General features: G+C 38.4%; 1 protein-coding gene across 1 annotated transcript in view; it reads right to left on the reverse strand.

The window, feature by feature from the left end:
• Positions 1 to 23,071, reverse strand: part of LOC150079223 (DDB1- and CUL4-associated factor 17-like) — a 260,750-nt gene that overhangs the window by 117,353 nt on the left and 120,326 nt on the right. The window contains exon 9 of the mRNA XM_090382995.1: positions 11,133 to 11,242. Within this exon, the coding sequence (XP_090239121.1) occupies positions 11,133 to 11,242 (110 nt within the window). The remainder of the gene's footprint in view (positions 1 to 11,132; positions 11,243 to 23,071) is intronic.

Here is a 23,071-nt window from a genome sequence, read left to right on the forward strand (position 1 = left end):
TTAGTCCTTGTATCCCTCCAATCTAGCAGTTTTCCGACCCACCTAACACTGCCTCGATAGCATCAGCAAACATTCTTGCACCCTTTCTATTTAAGTGTATCCCATCCCTGTAGAAGCAGTCTCTCCTGTTAACAAGTACAGACTAGGCTGAAAAAAATTCTACCCCTTGAGCCTTGCAGAATCTTTCCAGGGCCGAATTGATCGACAGGGCTCTCATCCTATATTCTCTCCTATCGTGTCTGGGCAGAATTGCAGACACTTTCAAATTCAACCCTAATTCACGGCTTTTTTTCAACAGTGACCTGTACTTGTTAAGTAATTCCGCTGGTCTCCTACTCTTAATATCATTAGTGCCAACGTGTACAACTATATCACCTTTTGTGCCCTTAAAAGATGATATCTGCTCTACAACGTCATCAACCTTTTTTCCTGGCAGACATACCCTGGTCCTGTTCCACCTATCTCATATTGTGAATACCTTCACGACGAGTTGCCACGACATTGCACTACTTCGAATAAAGACTGTTGTTACTTATTCTCAGTGGATACAACCACCCAGACAGCACCGTTTTAAGGCTATTTTGTATTTGTGTGGAATAATAACTCGACTATCCACTTGCCCCTATTAGACTTAGAAAAGCAAAAAGGTAGAGGGAAAGTAATAGTAGGAGTGGAAGAGGAAAAGAAACGGTGTAGAAGAATGAAATGGACAGTAACTCCTTCAACTCACACCACTCAAAAACTCAAACTCCTCGAATAGGCAATGCTTCCCCAGTGGAGAAGGCTGTTGTTACGTATTCTTGGAAACTCCGGACATCATCAAGCTCCCCCTGGTGCCATTTCAGGGCTATTTTGAATTTAATGTGAAAAAAAACCCATTGGACCAGATCTATTAAATCAAACAAATGAATTATAAAATCCAAACCTAAATCATGAAAAATCTTAATTCAGATGATCATTTCAAAGCTATTTGTGAATTTAATGTGAAAAATAACCCATTGGACCAGGTCTATTAAACCAAACAAATGAGTTATAAAATTTAAACCTATATCATGGAACTGTTTTGATGAGAGCCTAAGAGATCTACATTTTTATCAAGAAAACTGAATTTTGTGGTAAACGAAAAAAAAAAAACACAGGTGTTTTTTTTTTTCTCCAAATAACTAAAACCAGTACTTAAGGTGAACCTCATCTCCAACCAAACCGCACAGAAGAGGTGGCTCTCCCCACCTTTTCGGAAACTTATCAGACCCTAAATGCCATTTTTCCAACTGTAAAAACCTTTGCATGGAAGCAGACATTGTTTGTTTCAAGTCCCAAAGATATCCCCTAAAGGTTCCAAACCTTTTCCGTTTTCGAAGCTTCCACACATGATATTTTGTCTCTATAATTAAAAATATCGTGAACATTTTTTTCTTGCCCAAGGGATGATCGAATTTCAAGTAAATTACCTCCTCTAGTGTGAACTGTCTTATCCTCAAAAATCTACAAATTCTTTTCCAAACTTCCTGCCCGAATCGACAGTAATAAAATAAATGGTACACTGTTTCAATTTCGGTACAAAATTCGCATAATCTGTTGCCTGTATGACTAAATCTATACATAATATCGTTCACTGGTATATTTCCGTAACCAACCCTCCACGAAAAATCAATACGCGATGGGTAGTTTCCGCCAATTTTTAGATTTTTAAAAAACAAAACAATTGCACATTATGGTTTCCTAAATTTGGCTTTTCCGGATTTTCTGAGTTAAACAGTGCCCAGTAGAGTCGTTTTAAACCACCCTTAAAAGGATCTATATCTTTCTCCCTTAACTGCGTGCACATATCCCGAATTTTTTTGTAATATATAGCAATTGTCTCTGCTTTTGGCCCTAGATAATTTCCACCTTTAATTAAGGCTGTATTAAATCCCATAAAATATTTTATCAGTACCGCTACTAAATGGTTAGATTGCACCATATTAGCCACATCCAGCAGTCTCTTACAGCTACACCTCAAATTAATTTTTGGAATACTTATTTCCCCATCTTCCCACGGTAAAAATAAAAATTTCTGCGCTATCTCTTGCCATTTTCCTCCCCATAGAAACTGAAATGTTGGAAAGTAAAATCGTCTCATTGTCCTAGCTGTGATTCCTGTTATAAACACTGTGTATAAGATTTTAGGAAGAATTACGGTTCTAACAATAATGGATTTGTTCTCAAAAGAAAATTGTCCCACTTCCCACTCTTTTAAACTTTCCCGTATTTTAATGGTGAGCCCTACTATGGGTAGCATGGGACTCTCTCTCTAAACGGAACTCCCAATATTTGGATCGATTTATCCAACTCCACTTCTCGTTGTGGTAAAGGCCGATGTACTCATTCCCCTAGCAATTTGATCCTAGTCTTGTCTTCGTTTATGTTTAACCGCAACTTCTTACCAAAAGAAGTAACGAATTACATAAATTCTTCCACCGCATAACTCGTAGTGAGAGTGGCGGTAACATCATCCACACACTATACATTTACACCGCTCTGCCAGCTTTGGCAACAATATCCCCTGAATGGCCTCAGTTCTGTCTATTCTTCCCAGTAGTGGTTCCAGTGCTAACGTAAATAACAAAGGACTAAGTGGACATCCTTGTTTTACTCCCCTATCAATTTTAATGTTTTTCAAAATTTCTCCATTTATCAAAAGTCGTGTGCTACTACGTGTATATAGATTTCTCAGGACTGTAAACAACTGAGATCCTATGTTTGTATCTTTAATTATAGAGAAAAGGTAATCGTGGTCGATTCTATCGAAAGCCTTTTCTAGGCCGATTGCCACTAACGCTAAATTGTAACTCTTTCTTTTCCGATATTCTAATATATATCTTTTAATAGCCAAAGGTTATATTCTATCTGCCTCCCCGGTATACCGTAGCACTGTGTGCTTCTAACTACCTGGGTTACGTCGCGTTTTAACTTAGTTATCAAAATCTTTGCAAATATTTTGTCACAATTAGCCAACGTTATAGGTCTCCAGTTAGTAATTTTCGTTAAATCCCGTCCATGCTTCGGAATGAAAGTAGTATAGACATTTAAAAAGCCTTCAGGTACAACCCCCTCCTGAAAAAATTTGTTAAAGACGGCCAGAAGAATAGGCACTAACAAGTTCCAAAATTTCTTATAAAATTCAACCCCCAAACCATCCGGTCCCAGCACGCGTCATAATTTACATGATTTTAGAGCCACAGTTAGATCTCGCATAATTATTTCCCTGTCCTGTAATGCTTTTTGCTCGGGTGTGAATTGTCCAATCGTCCAAATGGAGTTGTCCCTCTCTTTTTTCTGCAAAGCAAGCTCTTTTTCATAGTAATTTACAAAACTATTTATAATAGTTAGCGTTGTTGAACGTGTGTTGTCATCGTCTTTAATTTCCTGAACCGTTTTGGCTAAATTATTTAGCCTTAGTCTTCTTTGGTAAAACGCAGCTGAAGGACTATCAGCCTCCCTAAATTTCAGCTGTATTTTTCACACCTTTTCTGTCTCTTCTTCCAATATTATACCGTCAACAATCGCTTGTAGTACTTCCACTGTTGCCCTTTCATCCCCGCACCGTTGGTAAATTCTTTTTTCTTGTAAGAGATCTTTCAGTCTATTTCTGCGTTGTTCATTTCTTTCCTTAATTTTGGAGTAATAAAATGATTTAGCACTTTCTTTAATTTTCGCCAACATTTCCCACTCATTTCCACCTTGCTCTACTATCTTTTTAATAACTGTTGTATAGTCCCAGTCCTCTCTCTCCAGAACTGCTGTTGAGCTTCCAATAGCCTTTACCCAGACTAACGTTCATAAAAAAAAATCTCCCTTCCACATTACTGCCATGTGATCTGAAACTTGTCAACCTCCCACAAATTTCACATGCCGTATCATTGTTATCTTATCCTTCAACTGACTTGTTGCATAAATGCGATCTATCCTAGTTCCTATATTATTGGCTATTCTCGTGGCCGCTCGTTTCCTCGGATTTTTTTCCCTCCAGACATCTACCAAGTCCAATTTAGTACAAATCACGATTAATTCATGAACCCCCCCCCCCCCGCCCCCGTACCATGATGCGGGGTACCCGCCAGAATTTTGTCCATAATGGGGTCAGGAACGCAGTTCCAGTCCCCTGCCATTAGAACCCACTGCACTCCACTCATATAGTTGCCCAGCCCCTGAAACAGAGTTTTCCTTTCTAAAGTGGAATTTAGACTATAGACACAGATTAGTCTAATTGTGTGCCCCCCATAACTCCAATCCACTGCCACAACCCGACCTTCTGTATCCCTACCCGCCAGTCGTACAGTCCCTAAAATTGGAGGAACCACTACTATTCCCACCCCTGTGAATCGATTTGTCCCAAAACTCCAAAATCCTAACAACTGGTATCTGTTTTGAAACTGCTGGGTGTCTGCTAAACTTGTGAAGTGGGTTTCTTGTAGAAACCAAATCTTCACTCCCATGTTCATCATAATTTGCCATATCATCCTTTGTTTGTTAATCGCTCTCAGACCATGTATATTTAACGACATAAATGTTATTCCAGACATTATGAGCAGAACTTTACTAGAACTTCTGCTAAGATATTTCTATGTTCGGCATTTAACTTTAACTTGTCTTGTTACTGGTGAGCAACACAGTGAGATCTCCAACATTCTTGTTTTTAATATTGAAAATAATGAAATCGCCCCAATTGAACTGAATATTAACTACTTGACCCTCCTCGTTTTCATTCCAAAGAAAATTCGGTTCTCCTCGAGTTTTAACAATTTCCGCCAAGCTTCACCTATATTCCCTGTATTCTTTTGTGTTTCCTACTACATTTAACCATTCTATTCCTTCATATTCCCTCGTTTGTATGCCATCTGAATCCGAATCAGACCCCAAAAGTGTTTTGCAACCTTTCTTACCGCCTGACAAAATTGATACCTCTTCCCCCTCTATTTGTTTTGTTTCGGTCTCTTCTTGAATTTCCTCTGTTCCCCCTTTTGCTCTTTTAGTTTTACCGCTTATTTCTTCCTTCTCCCCCCGCTTATGTACATTTTGTACTGCATTTTCCGCTTCCATATCCTCGGTTAGTTCTGCGTGTTCTGATTGTGTTACCGACATATCGTACGCTATTGTAAACGTTGGTGTGATTTCTTTAATCTGCGTCTCACCCCTCTGCGCTACTATAGTTTCCGCGCTCTCAGCGTTAGGCATATCTTCTGGCGTCTCACTCGCTTTCTGCTGTCCTCCCCCACCAGCAACTCTTTTGGCAAACGTGCGTTCCGGGCATTGAATGAATTTATGCGTGGAAGCTCTGCATTTTTTACAATTATTAAGGCAGTTGGCCGTAATATGACCAGTGCCATTACAATTAAAACAACGTGATTTTTGGCATTCTGCTCCCAAATGGTCTTTACTTCCACACCTCAAGCAAACTTTCTGAACTCCTGGGTAATTTATTAATAACCTATGACCCATCAAATTGATGATGTTTGGCACAGGCGTTTTCATGTCAATATGAATTTGCACCGTACCTGTTTCTACGCATGGCCATTCCTCATATTCTTTCCTGTGAATCTTAACAACCTTACCAAACTTGTTAAAAAAAACTCTCGACAGGATTATTAGACATTTCTACCAGAAACCTGTCAATAGTAACCACTTTGCGTATGTTACCAATTTGCACAGGTTTGATCATTACGTTTCTAATAGAAAACCCTTTCAAAACCTTTTCTCTCGCCTCTATTGTTTTCAAGACCAATTGATATTTCTGCCTCAGTAATGGAGTTAATCCTTTTTCTTGTAAACTGAAACAACCAGAGTCACTCCCCGCATTAGAAGGGCCAAATAGCCCTGAAACGGCACTGGGGGGAGCCTGATGTCCGGAGTTTCCAAGAATAGGTAACAACAGTCTTCTCCACTGGGGAAGCGTTGCCTATTCGAGAAGTTTATGAGTGGTGTGAGTTGAAGGAGTTACTGCCCTTTCATTCTTCTACACCGTTTCTTTTCCTCTTCCACTCCTACTATTATTTTCCCATTACCTTTTTGCTTTTCTAAGTCTAATAGGGACAAGTGGATAGTTGAGTTATTATCCCACACATATACAAAATAGCCCTGAAACGGTGCCGTCTGGGTGAGATCCACTCACCCAGACGGCATCCACTGAGAACAAGTAACAACAGTCTTCTCCTTCGGGTGAAGCGTTACTTAATTGAAGTAGTGCAATGTCATGGCAACTCGTTGTGAGGGTATTCACAATATGAGATGTAACTTAAACAATGCCGCTATTGCAAATTTGCTAATCTATATTTAGTTGTGTATAAATGATGCAATTGCATTAAAATACACATAGTCTAATCTCTTTTGCAGCTTGAGGCTTTAAGCCCTAATGCATTAGGGAAATAGAATCATTCTTTTTTTTTTATCTCACACGCAGGAAAAATTTTAAAAGTGTGCTTCGAAATGTACAATAAAAATATTAAGACATGTGCAAGTACAAACACCTTATAATCAAAAATGACACACGAGAAGTGCAAGATAGATGGCATAATGGCATTGGCAGAGTGTTGGTCAAGGCCTAATATCTTAATATCTTCATAAATACTTCTTGCTTTTGCTTGAATGGCCATTAGACTCAGGGGGGGCACTTGTTTCTGGATCTGATTTTCCATCCGTATTATTAATAGCTTTTTCATCTCTGATATAGCACCTGAACGCTGTTTTGTAATTACTGTTGATCTTAAATGCGTTGATCCTTTAACATGGTTTTTTATACATGCACTGTTGAAGCAGCGAGGCCTAATTCCTGTGCAATAGATGAAAAACTTTGTCCTGCTTTGTACTTCTTAATCCTTTCCATCTTCATTTCTAAATCAATTTTGTTTTGTTTCCTAGCACTGCTGCCAATTGCACCTTCCTTTGGTCACTTTCCCTTCATTATTGTAATAAGTAGAATAAAAAGAACACTGCTGACGACTGACATGAGGTTTAGAAAATAAACCTATTACATTAGGATCACCCAGAAAGTTAATTAATATACCCATGTGTATATGTGTCTGTAAATTGCATGTGTTCTCTGGTCAATTTGCCTGTTTTTCTGGACAAAAACCCCAGTTTCTGGGGGGGAAAACCTTGCTATCTATGCCTGAGACTGACAAACTCAGCCCCGGAGTGAAGAAAAAGCCCATAAAAGTTCCTTGCGTCATTCATGGGATTCAAACCCGGGCCTTTTCTACCCAGTGTGGGGAGGATGGTGGTGATGATACCACTGTGCTGTGTGCACACGCAGACTGACACAGTGTTAAAAAGAACACTGATGACACAACCACAGGTCTCCAATCTGAAACAGTAGTAAAGTAAGCATTCATTCGACTAATTCTTTATCAACGCCGTCCAAGAGGGGCCAACTACCGGACAACTGCTGAAGACAGCAGATGATTGGATGACTATGATCGTATGGGTGTGCAAGGACAGGAGCATCATGTGGAGCATATTCAGCATTTCATATTAACACAGAGATGAATTACAATATAAACACAATGAATGTTCTATGTACTTTTTTTAAGGCTTATGGAGTTACACCATCTACATATTTTTGCCATCCTAGTCGGATCCTTCATTTATTTTCTATGGGATGCAAAATATTTTCCATGTTTGTTTTTTTTAAGTTTGCACCAGCCGGCAAAAATTTATGTAAACTCGAATTTACGTAAGTCGGTGAGTGGTTGTATTATGTTCATGTGAATACTATATACAATTATCATCCCTCCCTGCCCATTTTAGATAATACAAGTCCCATTTTTTCTAATTAGCAGCAAATAGATAAAAATTATTTACCTAGACCTTGCACAGCACACTCTTCCTTGTTTTCTATTTTTTTAGGAGAAGAAAGACATTTTGCATTTGAATTTTGTTACTGCTGAAGGTACCTATGAAGAATTTACTTCTTTCTAATTTGCATTATTTGAATCAAATAAACAGTGAACTGTGTGATTAAAAAGCTTATGCATGCTGCCAAATGAAAACAATAAAATTTATCTGTACTAAAACACAAATGTAGTTATCTACTAGACTACTAAAAAAAAAAAAAAAAAAAAAAAACCACTAAAAATAGGTCACAAAATTAATACAGCATATCAATGTAACAATTAGGATTATAACTGACAAGTGCAATTCTGCTACCTGAATACCAAGTTACCCTAACAATTAAATAAAAATAAACTATAGAGATTTACCTCTAGCAGTGCAAATTCAAGACTCCTTGTCCAATGAAATACACACTCACTAACACCAAAGAGTGTCACATCCACAATAAGTGAAAAGACAGGGAACTTGACATTGGCTGCTGTCCAGCAAAATGTTAACAGATGTCCCTATGTGAACTGCACACAGAATGGAAAATATTGAATAAACTCAAAAATATAACATATGCTTCGGTAACCACCCTCTATACTTTAAATAAACAAAAACAAAATGCAAATATGTACAATAAGTTTTAAAATCAAATTACAATAAACAGAACTGACACAAATTAATTAATCAATTAAATAATGTTCATTAAGGTAACTGCAATGACAGAATAAGTGACAGCATAATGAAATGAACAATGGATAGTCATGAACAAAATAACAAGGAAAGAGCAGGAAGGAAGAAACACACAACTGAAAGGGAGAGGAGAGGGGCAAAAAATATTTTTCCTTACAATAGTCTTGGAGACATAACCACATTTGTCTTTATAGTGAATTTACTTAGGTACAGATGCAAGACGGTACACTGGATTTTATTTTCAGTCTTTTATATTTATACTACTGAAAAAAACTCCCAGGTCAACAGTGCAGTGTATGGTAAGTATTTTGTACATAGTGAAATGTCTTTCTCATTTATAACATACCTTGTTATGCTCTTTAATAATAATAGTAACGGTCATGTAGTGCAAGGAAGCCACCGGCTTTTGTTGAACTGGACGAAAAAAAAAAAACAGAAAAAAAAGTAGATAAAAATATACAAACTATTTGCCCTCTCACACAGGTAACCATCCAGCTGACCTTTGAATTTATTAAACTGTCAGCCTCGGCTACTTTCAAGGCAACCTGTTCTAGCAATCATCAACTCACTGATTAAACAAAAACTTCTTATAATCTAGTCTAAACCTCTTCCTCTGAAATTTCAATTTATGCCCTAGACTTCTGGAATTCTCTATAACAATAATAATTCTACCTTCAATCATTTTACTAACCCCTCTTAGAGCCTTATAAACCTCAATCAGGTCATCTCTGAGGTGCCTAGTTGCTAAGCTCTGCAGCCCACAGTGTGCCAACTAAATAATGTGCAGGTGCATTGTCATGCAACAACAACAACCAATTTTTGGAGTTGAACATTTCGCGTCTCACCTGACAAATTTGATCCCACAACCTCTTCAACACCTTCTCACAGAAATTTTTCGTGACTCTTGTCCCTTGAGGCATAAATTCTCGATGGATAATGCCTTTGATATTGAAGAAGACGATCAACATGGTTTTCACTCATGATTTTTCTAATCACACTTTTTTCTGACGGGGAGAGGATGACGAATGCCATTCTGAACTCTGATGTTTTGTCTTCGGATCATACTGAAATACCCAACTCTCATCACCAGTAACGATTCTACTCAAAAATGTTGGGTCATTGTCAACACATGCCATCAAATCGATGCAACACTCAATTCTCTTTTCTCATTGCTTGAAACTCAATGAATGCAGTACAAAACGGGAACAAATTTTTCTGTTACACAGATATTCTTTTAGAATTTCTCGTACAGATTCCTTATTGCTACTGATCATCTCAGCAAGCAACCTCGTTGAAATTGATCTGTCTTCAGTCACAATTTTTCTAACTTTTGTGACAATCTCCGGTGTTCGAACAGAGATCGGTCATCCACGTCAGGGATCATCTAACAACTCACGTCCTTTACGAAAACAAGAAAGCCATTCAAACACTCTTGGTCGAGACAAACATTCATCAGCATAATTTTTTTTTTAAATCATCAAAAGTTTCCGTAGTGCTTTTGCCCAATTTATAATAAAATTAGATAACTGCTCTTTGTTCTATTTCCAATTTTCGGACGCCATGCACAAAACTACTATTACTCTTAAATTCCATCACAAATCACATACTACTGACTGGACAAGTTTCAACTTGCACTCGTTGGAAAGAGCACACTCTAGCAGATCTAATCATCACTATTTTGGCCTCTTACATTAATACTAAATGCAGAGTGCACAAAGTCTTGTTATTTAATTAGAGCACTGTGTATTCAGTGTCTTTCCTCAAATATACCCTTTTGCCAATTTCACCATGTGAGTTGCTTGTCTTTGAATTCTTTCAAGAAGCTCAACGTCTTTTCCAGATGAGGTCTCCATACTCGAACACAGTATTCCAAATGTGGTCTTACAATTACCTTATACAGTGGGACTATGACCTCATTGATAAGACACCATGGGCTTTCCTGGCTGCCTGTTTATACTGCTCATAAAACTTCATATCTGCCCATATTATAATTCCCAGATCCTTTTCTTCCACTACTGTTTTTAATTCAACCGCATCAAGTGTATAATTTATTTTGGGGATGCTATTCCCCAAGTGTAAGATCTTGCATTTTGCTGCTTTAAAATATAGCTGCCAATTTTCAGATCATTCTTGCAGCCTGTTCCAAGTCATCCTGATGGAGCACTGTTTGGTTCTGATCATAAACTATTCTACTAATCTTTACATAGTCTGCAAATTTTGACACCAAGCCTTCTAGCCCATTATCGATGTTGTTTATGAAAATCAGAAACAACAGTTATTGAAGAACCAATCCTGGGGGAGGGATCTTACTTCTGACTTTACACCAATCTAAAGAATATCTATTAATCATAATCCTCTGCCTTATGCCCTTCAGCCACCCAGTATCCTTCTTAGAATTTTTCCAGTAATCCCAACATGTACCAGCTTATACAATAACCTCTCGTGAGGGACTGAATCAAATGCCTTGCTGAAATTCAAATAAGGGAAATGTTTTTACATTAGCAACCAAGGTGAACTGCACATAGGCTAAAAGAAGTAGTTTTCCTGAAGTAACCATATTAATTATTCTGAAAAGCAGTACTTACAACAAAAACTCCTTCCTGTTTTGGTGGGGTAAAAACATAATGCCAAGGATGTCCTCCAAAATGAATTATATAATCTGAACAATTTACTTCGAAAAGCACAGGTGGTGGCACTATAAGAGGTAGCAAAATAAAAATAATAAAAGTTTATAAAGCCATTTTTATTTTCTGATGTTTATAACAATATTATTATAAATCAGTGAATGAGGTGTTTAGATTAGATCTTGCAATAATGCACTGGTGTGTTATTTCTGCTTTTCTGAAAACATAGGTGTGGAGGAAATTCTAGGATGTAAGCATTGGAAATGAATCAGTTTGAAATAAATGAAATGTTTTAAGCATTGAAATTTCTTCTCTTTCCCTTGCTGTCCTATTAAAATAATGCTGTGTTACAGAAAATAATAAAACTCAAACTACTTCAAAATTCTGCCTATAAATTTGCAAAAGCAATAATTACAGTTAATTACACCTAATTCTGTTTTTACACGATAGATACGTTCCTGAAAAATACGTGTAAAAAAAATTCGTGTAAAAAAAGACATTGTATTTATGGAAGAAAAGAAGATTGGTTCCGGATCTAAAAAAATCAGTAAAAATAATTAAAAAAAAAACACATAAAATATTCGTTTTAAGCTTATTATTTTATTTCAACAAAATACACATGTAATAATATGTAATTAAAATGTACGAAAATAAATTTGTATGCATATGAAATGAAAAAAAATTCTTCATGAACAAAAAAAATCTGTTTTACATATAACAAGATTTTATTCATTTTCCACTTTCTGATAATAAACGGCGCATACGTTTGCGTACGACTGGAATATCACTGCCATCACTAGAAATGTTGTGGACATCGTCTTCTTCCTCTATTAATGAAATTCTTTCTGTGATCTCTTCAGCAAAATCAGCACGAATCTCCTCTGGTGCTGATGTTTCACCGGTTTTACGAACGAATTCAGTTATTAATCGTTGTGTTCGTGTTTTGGTTAGTCCGTTATATAATTCTCTGTAAGAGGCTGTCAACAACTTCAGTTCGCGTTGAAACTTCCCAGCGCGTTCCTCATTAGGTTCATGTTTGACAAAATGATTACCTAATTTTCTAGCCAGTTCCAGACCTTCTTTTATTAAATCTGCATTTAGAACAGGATCATTTTCTTCATTATCACTACGTTCTGTGGGATAAGGAGTCCCAAGGACAACCTCTAATATTTCATCTTCGCTTAGGGCTTTGTCGGTTAACAATTCATCAATATCTTCAAACGATAGATCATCGAATCCTTCTCCACCAATTTTGTGTGCCATTGTAATGATGTTGGGAAATTCGGTCGTATTAGGGATGATGGGATCTTTGCTTTTTACACATTGTGGCCAAACCGCTTTCCAACACGCATTTAAAGTTGCTGGTTTTAATTCAGTTAACGCTAATCCAACTTGATTGATACAATCCATAATTGAGAATTTCTTCCACACATCAATGACTGTTAGTGTTTCATCATTCAATTTGTCCAAAACGTGTTGGAATGTTCGTTTTACGTAGTATGTTTTAATTGTCGCAATTATACCTTGGTCTAGCGGTTGTATCAAAGATGTAGTATTAGGTGGCAGAAATAAAATTTGTACATTTGGGTGTTCCAAGACAGGATGGCCGGGTGCATTGTCAAGAATCAGAAGAACTTTAAATTCGAGACCTTTCAAATTCAAATAACGTCTGACTTCTGGGACGAAACATTTGTTGAACCATTCTGTAAAAATAGTAGTGGTCACCCAGGCCTTCTTGTTTGCCATCCAGTGAACAGGCAATTTATTGATATCTACACCTTTCATTGAACGTGGGTTTAGGGCTCGATTTACCAGCAGTGGTTTCAACATACGATCTCCTGAAGCGTTGGAGGAAAATAATAAGGTCACACGATCCTTAGCTACCTTAAAACCAGCAGTTTTCTGCGATTTGGCTACATACGTTCTGTTCGGCATTCGTTTCCAGAAGAAACCAGTTTCATCTGCATTCCACACTTGATCAGGAGTGTATCCTCCATCTTCAATAATTTTTGCAAGTTCCTGCGGGAATACTTTAGCAGCCGATTCATCTGCAGATGCAGTTTCACCTTTAATTTTTATATTATGAAGAGCATTCCTTTTAAGAAACCCTGTCATCCAACCTGTACTCGCAGAAAATTCATACTTTCTGTTTAACTGAGATGAAGTGCTTGGCTCCTTTTCTTTAATCTGTCTGTAAATTCTTAGTGCTGTTTGCTTGATGGCATTTCCATTTACTGGTACTCTTTTTTGTGACTGATCTTCTATCCACATTACCAGGGCCTTTTCCATTTTTTCCTTGACAATATCTCTTGTATATGATGATGAATTAACACTTACTTTTGTTCCAGAACATACCGACTTCCTAATTGCACCTTCATTTTTCTTAATAGTTCTTACGGTAGCTTCATGTACACCAAAATGCCTTCCTACAGACGTAGCCCCTTGTCCAGTTGCAAGACGATCTAAAATTTGAATTTTAAGTTCCAAAGAAATCGCTTTCCTTTTCATTTTGGTAATAGGCGAATTATTCGACATTATATAAGGGCTACCGAAAAATATCTCAGTTATAATTAATAAAAAAAGGTATGAAAATTTTGTAAACTTACAATTTATTGACTATCGGCAAATTTAATAAATTTATATGTGCACAAATTTCACTAAAGATTCTTTCACTTTGAAATAGAGCTTACTACTACATGTCTGCTGAAGATACAATGCACGAATACCGTAGATGTGCACAAAATTAATAAAAACGTTGATGATTCATAGATACCTAGACGTAAACATTGGTAAGCAAAAGCACGCGTTTCAAAACGCAAACACTAGCTGTTATCCAATCTATTGATGCGTGTAATATAGAAATGATACTAATATGCCACAAATAAAAATAAAATTTCTTAGAATTTAGGCAAAAAAAAAATTCATAGAAATCGTGTTAAATCAAAATGACTCGCATAAAAAGAGAATGAAATATTTATTTTGAATTCGTGTTAAACCAAATGCATGTAAAAAAAGTTCGTGCAAAAACAGAATTAGGTGTACATAGGACAACTGTTAATAAACCTTCAGTTTAAATTCATTTAATGAATTTCATTTCTCCAAAGTTTAATGTATTTGTGTGGAAAGTTGCACTTACTCTGCTATACAGCTAATTACAGATGACTATGCAATTGACTATATCAAACAGAAAATAATGTAAGAAGCAGTGAAAGTGTATACAAAAATGAGCTCATTTTTAGTAAATGTTTCATATATTTTTTTTTTCCCCTTTTTTTTTTGGTTGGTGTCTTCCAACATCCTAAAAATACATGAAAGACACTTGGCTAGCCAAAACAGTTTGGACAACACTGGCCTACAGGAGTATTAAGTTTCAGTTTCACTTCTCACTTTGGTTCCAGCTGGATTCACCTATTTTAGCAAAATGGGTGATTCCATAAAAATCATCCAAAAATTAGCAGACTTAATTATTATTATTATTATCATTAGCCATATGGTGCAAGGAAGAGTGAGGCTTATGGTGCACCAGCCAAAAAAAAAAAAAAAAAGCACAGCATTAGAGATGATTGTGGAGTGTAGATTTTACCTCACCCCCATGTTTTTATAGCATTCCTACAACAGAAAAATCTCTTACACCACAGAATTGTCGAATTGCTATTCATGAATAGGATTAGTGACTCATTGATAATGGTGGATTAATCATACATGAAGTATCAGACTGGAGTAATAATTCATAATAATATAAAAAATATCAACAGAGCAACTTTCATCCACTAGTAAATTGTCACATATTGGCCACTATATATTTTCAAGAGGGAAATTATTTTTAATGTATTATAACAATATGTTTGGTTTGTTTAGATTTTATTGGCGCATTAGCATCTAAGGCTATAATGCGCCAAGACCAGGTAATATATAAAAATTTAAACATTTATCCTTTCAGTGACCTAAATAATTAGGTCACCATGTCCAGATATATAATAAAAGCTTATCAATAAAAGAAATAACAATAACGTATAAATTTTAAATACGTGTAAAAACCTTTATCGATTTAAAGAAGCTAAAAACAGCAGACACATTGTCATTGTCAGATAAAATCTGACTGAGTGTATAGGGCTCAGTCAGATGGTTAAAAGCGGTAAAACGGATATTGCTAAAATCTGGACAGTCAATTAAAAGGTGTCTGATAGTTGAAACTATGCCACAGGACACACACACATAGGAGGGTCATCAGCCCTCAGCAAAAACGAATGAGTCAAATGACTGTATCCTATGCGGGTCCGGGCAAGAACAACTTCCTCCTTACGATTCCTGCGCAGACTAGACTGCCACGGTTCAATTACAGGCTTTATACGATATAATTTATTCGCAGTCTGTCTATTCCACGAATCCTGCCATTGGGAATGTATCTTTTGATGTACTATTAGCCTGTAGTCTGTATAGGGGACTAACAGGCAGCGGTTATTATTGGGAATTGCTGATTTGGCTGCGGCGTCAGCCAAATCATTTCCCCTAATCCCAATGTGGCTGGGAATCCAGCAGAAGCGGATATCATATTCGCGTTCATGGAGAACGTGAATTTTCTGCTGAATGCTAGACAGAACTGGATGAGGATTATATCTCACAGATATTAAAGCCTGTAACATGCTAAGAGAGTCGGAATATAAAATGAACCGTTGGAATTGGCATTCCTTATGTGATCCAAGGCTAACTCTACAGCGTGCAGCTCTGCAGTAAATATGCTGCATTCAGAGGGAATCTGCTCTGATATAGTGCTGTCTGTAAAGACAGCAGCAGATCCCACATATGATTCTGACTTCGAACCGTCTGTGTAGACTGGCGCGAAGTCGGAATATTCAGTTCGGTGTGCTGAATGAAGCTGCAGGTAGACACATGATGGAGTGTCCGACTTTCCCCAGTTTCTAAGCGACAAGTCGCATGCCGGGACACGAGCATGCCAGGGTGGAAAGGGTTGCTTTGATGTTTGGGCAACCTTGTCTACCTTGATATTAAGTTCTTTGAGTAGCTCTTGGAAACGAATGCCAAAAGGACGATTGGCAGTCTTTCGAGTATTGTATAAATTTTCCCATCGTGGCTCAAAAACGAATGGCCACGTAGGATGGTCTGGCAGGGATTTCAGTTTTAAAGCATAATTTAAAGACAACTGCTTACGTCGAAGCGATAACGGTGGTTCGTTTGCTTCGACGTATAAGCTCTGGACAGGAGATGTGCGATATGCTCCAGTAGCAATACGTAGGGCCTGATGATGGACGGGGTCCAGCCATCGCAGGACACTGTCTCTGGCTGAGGAATATACCTGGGACCCATAATCTACTTTGGATCGCACAAGTGCACGGTAAAGCCGAAGAAGGGTGCATCTGTCTGCTCCCCAAGATGTAGAGGAGAGCGAGCGGAGAATATTAAGCCCGCGTGTGCACTTTGTGCGGAGTTGACGAATATGATCCAAGAAGGTCAGTTTTTTATCGAATATGAGTCCCAAGAATTTTGTGTTCGCTGCTACTGGAATAGCATTTTGTCCGAGCCTTAATTCAGGTTCAGGATGAAGATTACGCTTGCGACAAAAGTGTACGCAAACGGTCTTCTCCGGCGAGAACCTGAAGCCATTAGCAAGTGCCCAGGAATTCAGACTATCAATGGCTTTCTGCAGTTGTCTTTCAATAACCCTCATGTTGCATGACTGACAAAAAATGCTAGTCATCAACATACAGGGCACTGTTTACTGTCGGAGGAAGTTGTTCTGTGATGGAATTTATTTTGATGGCAAAAAGCGTGACACTTAATACTGATCCTTGTGGTACTCCCTCCTCTTGGCTAAAGGAGCGAGAGAGTGATGATCCCACACGAACTTGGAACGATCGATTGGCTAAAAAATTTTGAATAAAAAGGGGGAGATGCCCTCTAAGGCCTAGGCTATGTAAATCTTTTAAAATGCCAAATCTCCAAGTTGTGTCATACGCTTTCTCCATGTCAAAGAACACTGACACCAAGTGTTCGCGTTTTAGGAAAGCATCCCGGATGGATGCTTCCAATCTAATGAGATGGTCCAAAGTGGACCGGTTCCTTCGGAAGCTGCACTGGATGTTGGAGAGAAGGTCATTTGACTCGAGATACCATATTAAGCAAGAATTAACCATTCTCTCCAGGATTTTGCACAGACAGCTAGTCAGAGCAATAGGACGATAGTTGGTGGTGACTTTTGGATCCTTTCCTGGCTTAGGGAAGGCAAGAACGATTGCCTTTCGCCAGGAGTCCGGAAACTGCCCTTCAGTAAAGATTCTGTTAACAGAAGGAGCAGACAATCCATAGATTTTGGTGATAGATGTTTAATCATTTCATAATGGATGCCATCTGGCCCAACGGCATTTGCTTTGGAAAGAGCGAAGGCTCTTTCCAGTTCCTGAATAGTGAAATCCCCGTTATAGGGATAAATGCTTTTAGATTTAAAGCTAAGTGCCTGTTTTTCGATTTTATATTTCAGGACCAGGAACTCTGGGGAATACGAAGATGTTGCAGAGATGTTAGAGAATGTTTCCCCAAGAGAATTAGCTATTGCAGTTGGATCTGCAATAGCGCATCCATTATAATCTAGGATTGAAGAAGGGTGTGATGTATATTTTCCCTTCATTTTCCGGATTTTGTCCCAGACTACCTTAGAGTTGGTAGACTGGTTAATAGATGATGTAAAACGGATCCATAATTCCTTTTGACTCTGACGGCGGATATATCGTGCTTTGGCTCATACACGTTTAAAGGCTATAAGGTTGATCGTGGTAAGATATCGGCGGAATATCCCCCACGCTTTGTTTTGAGCCTTTTTTGCTGCTGTGCATTGTGAATTCCACCAAGGTTTAGGAAATGGTGGAAACCGGGCAGATGTTTTTGGAACAGCATTCGCAGCTGCTTGGACAATATTTTCTGTGATGTACTTAACTGCATCATTGATAGGCTCTTGACTGACTGTGCTAAGATCAAAATTTGCCTGATGTTGGAAGGCAGTCCAGTCAGCCTAATCTATCTTCCACCGTGGTAACCTAAAAGGAAGACATGGTCTCCCACTGTGTAACAAGGTTATCACGGGGAAGTGATCGCTTCTGTATGGATTCTCCTCCACTTCCCAAGTGAGTGAAGGGAGTAGAGAAGGGGAGCAGATAGAGAGATCAATGGCAAAAAAAGTACGGGTAGGCATGTGGAAGAAGGTGTTTGTTCCAGTATTTAGAAGGGAAAGGTCATTGAGCATACGCTCTATGACTCTTCCCCTTCCGTTGATGTTAGCACTACCCCACAGGGTGTTATGTCCGTTAAAATCCCCGAGAAGTAAGAAAGGGGGAGGCAGCTGCGTTAGAAGATCATCAAGGTCTGCCTGGGTGATGTCAGTCCCAGGTGGCAAATAAATGGAGCACACAGTTAATAAAAATCCCACTGAAAGGCGAATTGCAACAGCCTCTATGCTGGTTGTAATTAGCAAGGGCTGCACTGGGGTCTGGTTATCCACAATGATAGCCACTCCCCCATGTACAGAGCCATCCGCAATTCTATCCTTTCGAAAAACTGCGATGTTGTGCATGGTGGGATCATCATTTGCCTTTAGATATGTCTCCTGCAAGCAAAAGCAAACTGGCTCGTGCTTTTGCAGGAGGGCCTTGATGTCATCAATATTTCGCCGGAATCCACGACAATTCCATTGTAGTAATTTAGCCATTATTTTGGCTTGGTGGGTCCATCAGGCGGCTTCCGTGGTGCTGAGGGCTTACTTTTATCAGTCTTGGATTTATCTTTTTTGGGGAAGAATGGACGCTGTCCCGTGTCCATTTCTTCCTCCGCAAAGAGTTCCAAGACTGAATCTTCGGGTACCTCCTTCTGCTCGATATCCATCTTTTCTTGGGTACTAGGGGGGGCTTCCCCTTTTTTATTCTTTTCTTTCGTAGTTACCTTTGGAACTTGTGGAGCATTAGGAGGTACCGATATAGGAGTGGCAGCTGATTGGTCCTTCTGCGCAGGTTTTTGAGAACTTAAAAGGTAACGCACAATGGGAGTGAAAGACTCCTTTGGAGGAATGGTCATGTCCGTCTGAGTTCCGACGGAACATCTCCCTGCTACCTTCTGGGCGTAGGTAGGTTTCTTGATATTCAGGGGTTTGACCGATTTCCTTGCCTCCTGGTATGATATATTTAGCTCTGCCTTCAGCCGTTGAATTTCTTTTTCTTCTTTCCACCTCTGGCATGCTCGTGAGTAGGCCGGGTGTTCGCCTTCACAGTTAATACAGGTGGGTTTTACGGCCGAACATGCTGTTGTTTCGTGGTCCGGACGCCCACTACCCGGCATGCAATAAATGCGCTCGGGAGTGGGACGCCAGGGCTACCCAGACACTATACCCGCACCGCCGCCAGCCTGAATCCTGTCCCTCGGACCATGAGGGTAGGGGCGTGGCAATGACACAGTTGACCCTCGCAGGCGAGCCTACTAGCCGATTGATCCTAGCCGGGCCTTCCAGGACCACCCGTCTTGTCGAAGCAGGGGCCAAAGTGGTGTATTGAAGCTGGGCCCCTCAACCACCAGGATCCCCCTTTCCGAATTTCCACGGGTCGCAGCGCACGGCAAACACGCCGGATTCCATTGATGTAAGCCTGGAACCTGGGCTGTGGGCGTTGGATCCCACTGATGCTAGTCTGGAAGTCCAGCAGCGTCACTGGGAGGTCCCCTCACCACGTACAGGTGCCCACGTCGAGGGGTATACAATATGTACTGCATATTCCATACATTTTATGTCTCTGAAAAAAGCTACATTTGTAGAGCACTATAGGAATAATGTCAGTTTATTGGTCTCCAAAACATAAACTACAACTAACAAGAAAACATACGTATGGACTATGCTATTTTGTCATTCACACTAAGAATAAGTCACACATAAGGGATGCAGAAGTTGAATATGGGGAGACTTAAATAAATAAAAGAATATATGAAAGAAGTGGAATAAGAGCGATAATGTGTACAGAAAGAACAGATTGCACATAAGGGGGGGGGGAAATCTTGTGCTCTTAGTTAAGAAGCATATAAAATCTAAGTCATTCCATCCAGTTGACGTGGGTGGCCAGTGCAATGTTGAATGAGCTTGGGAAAGCATTGAGAAAATAAAAATGAGAGTAGGAATGTGTTATTGGCCTAATGACAGGAATGAGAATAACAAACAACACAGAGAAATAGAGTGGGCCAGTAAATCAGAATGTATAATAATGGAGGATTTTACCCTTTCAGATACTGACTGGAACTTGTGGGTTGGTCACACCCACACTAGCAAAAATTTGTGGATTTACTGAATGACTGTTTCTACAGCAGCAGCATGTTAGAGAGGTAACAAGAGAAGTCAATACTCTTGATCTGATTAAGAGCAGAGATTCCTCATGCATTAAGAATATACAGATAGACTCACTAGGCAGCAGTGATCACAGTGTATTGATGTGGGATTTACTTAAACATGTAACTACCATCAATGGTAGTCTTTAGTCTTTGTAAAAGTGACTACAGCATTCTCAGACAGTTGTTAGGTGCATTAGCATACATGCATAAGTGCCACCTATGGTATTCACCATGTCATTCCATCAATCAGTCAGTCTGTCTGCCTGCCTGCCTCTCTGTTCAAATGTAACACCTCAAATCCCAATGGATGGATTTTCATGAAATTTAATACTTGGTTTATACAAAAAGATTTGTCAAACCCGGCCCAAATTTGGTTAAAGTCAGACAAATAGAAATCCAGCAATTATTTCTTTTCTTTGCACAATTTTTATTGGAAAAAAATAAAATAAATAAATAAATAAAATTGTAGATTAAATGTAGTTTAAATTCAATATTGTTGGCTATGGAGAATCTGGGTACATTTGTTATGTTGTTCCACAACAACAATTGTTATATGCAGAGATACACTTAGGTATATATTATAAAATATTGGTGTAGATACACCATAGATAGCTCAAATAAGAAAAACTACAATCATAGTGCAAAGGCATCGATTTAATTGTATCTCATATTGTGACTACCTTCACAATGAGTTAGCATGTATTGCACTACCTCGAATAAGTAATGCTTCACTAATAGAAAAGACTCTTGTTACTTATTCTTGGTGAGCACGACCACCCAGATGGCACCATTTCAAGGCTTGTTGGCCTATTGTCAGTGAGTGGGCAAGTACCCTGGTGTTGCAATCATGCCAACCCAGTTGTGAAGTTAATTCCACAATATGAGAGATGTCAAAAGGTGTACAAAATAATACTATATTAAAATATAAATGCACAAAGCATAATACAGTATGAGCTTAAAATATAATATAAAATATTCGTGTAGATACATCATAGATAGCTCATAAAAGAAAAACTACAACCGTAGTGTAAAGGCATCAATTTAATTGTACAGTCAGTCCTCGTATAACACAATAGTTGTGTTCATAGAAACCCTCATGCAATGCAAAATCATGCAATATAAATAACAGGCCTTATGGGCAAAATAGGGTTAGGTGCCGACCACCCAAGGTTGAACATACATTTCTAACCAAAACATTACCAAATGTAATAAATAATTACAATAAAATACGTAAGTATTTTATTATGATTTTTACATAATAAAATATTGCTAATACTTTTGCTTTTACCGTAAGAAAACTTGTTCTTGATCTCTTCTTTGTTTGATGTTCTATCCAAAGAGATAACAGACATTCCATCTCTTCCAATTCTTTGTATCTTGATCTAATGTCTTTTCTTACACTATTTTCTCTGCATTCTTTCTAATTGTTCTCAGCGGTTAGGTTATGTTATTTCCTAACTTAACCTTAAACATTAAGTTAGAAGATAAGGTTTCCTAACTTCGTCTGTCATGCCGACACATCAATGAATATATCATTCTCGACTTCCACTGCAACTACTGATAATACGCACCATCTGTTTACTGGAAATGAATGCAGGGAGAAACTGTGGTAGCAGCAAACTAGTTTGTCCAGCAAGTGGCCCTTAGTCTGTCATGGTTCTCATGTTCGCTTTCTTTACCTTAGCAGCTTTTCTTTTTTTCTCTGAATCTCCAGTATCTTCACCATCACACTTCCTTTTCACACAGTTTTCCTGTATTTTACTCATTTTTTGGGAATAAATCAAAAGTACAGTATAAAAAGAACAAAAATGAGGAGGCACATTTGATACACATAAACAAAGTAGCGCACGTGTAGCAACTGAGTAAAACAAAGCAGTGTGTTGCATTCAGCTGTTGTGATTCTGCCGCAATCCACTGCCATTTCTTATAACCACAAAGCCGAATCATGCATAAGTGAAATCGGTTCATTTTATATGTGACATCATTCCCCTATTTATAAATCGTGTGTGATTGAATTGGTGTAGTGCAACACGTGTTATACAAGGACTGACTGTATCTCATATTGTGACTACTTTCACAACAAGTTACCGTGTATTGCACTACCTCGAATAAGTAATGATTCACTAATAGAGAAGACTACTGTTACTTATTCTCAGTGGGCACGACCACCCAGATAGCACTGTTTCAAGACTTGTTGGCCTATCTTCAGTGAGTGTACAGGTACCCTGGTGTTGCAATCAAGTCAACCCAGTTGTGAAGTTAATTCCACAATATGAGAGATGCCAAAAGGTGTACAAAATAATACTATACTAAAATATAAATGCATAAGGCATAATACGATATGAGCAAAAAATATACTATCAATATCAGTGTAGATACACTATAGATGGCTCATAAAAGAAAAACTGCAACCATGGTATAAAGGCATCAATATTTTATCATATTATATTTTAAGTTCATATCATATTATGCTTTGTGCATTTGGTGAGTATGGGCTTGGCATACCAAGGGTCCTGAGCTGAATATCA

This window comes from Mastigoproctus giganteus, chromosome 10 (genome assembly GCF_048544385.1).
Source record: "Mastigoproctus giganteus isolate SK-2022 chromosome 10, ASM4854438v1, whole genome shotgun sequence".
Lineage (NCBI taxonomy): Eukaryota > Metazoa > Arthropoda > Arachnida > Uropygi > Thelyphonidae > Mastigoproctus > Mastigoproctus giganteus.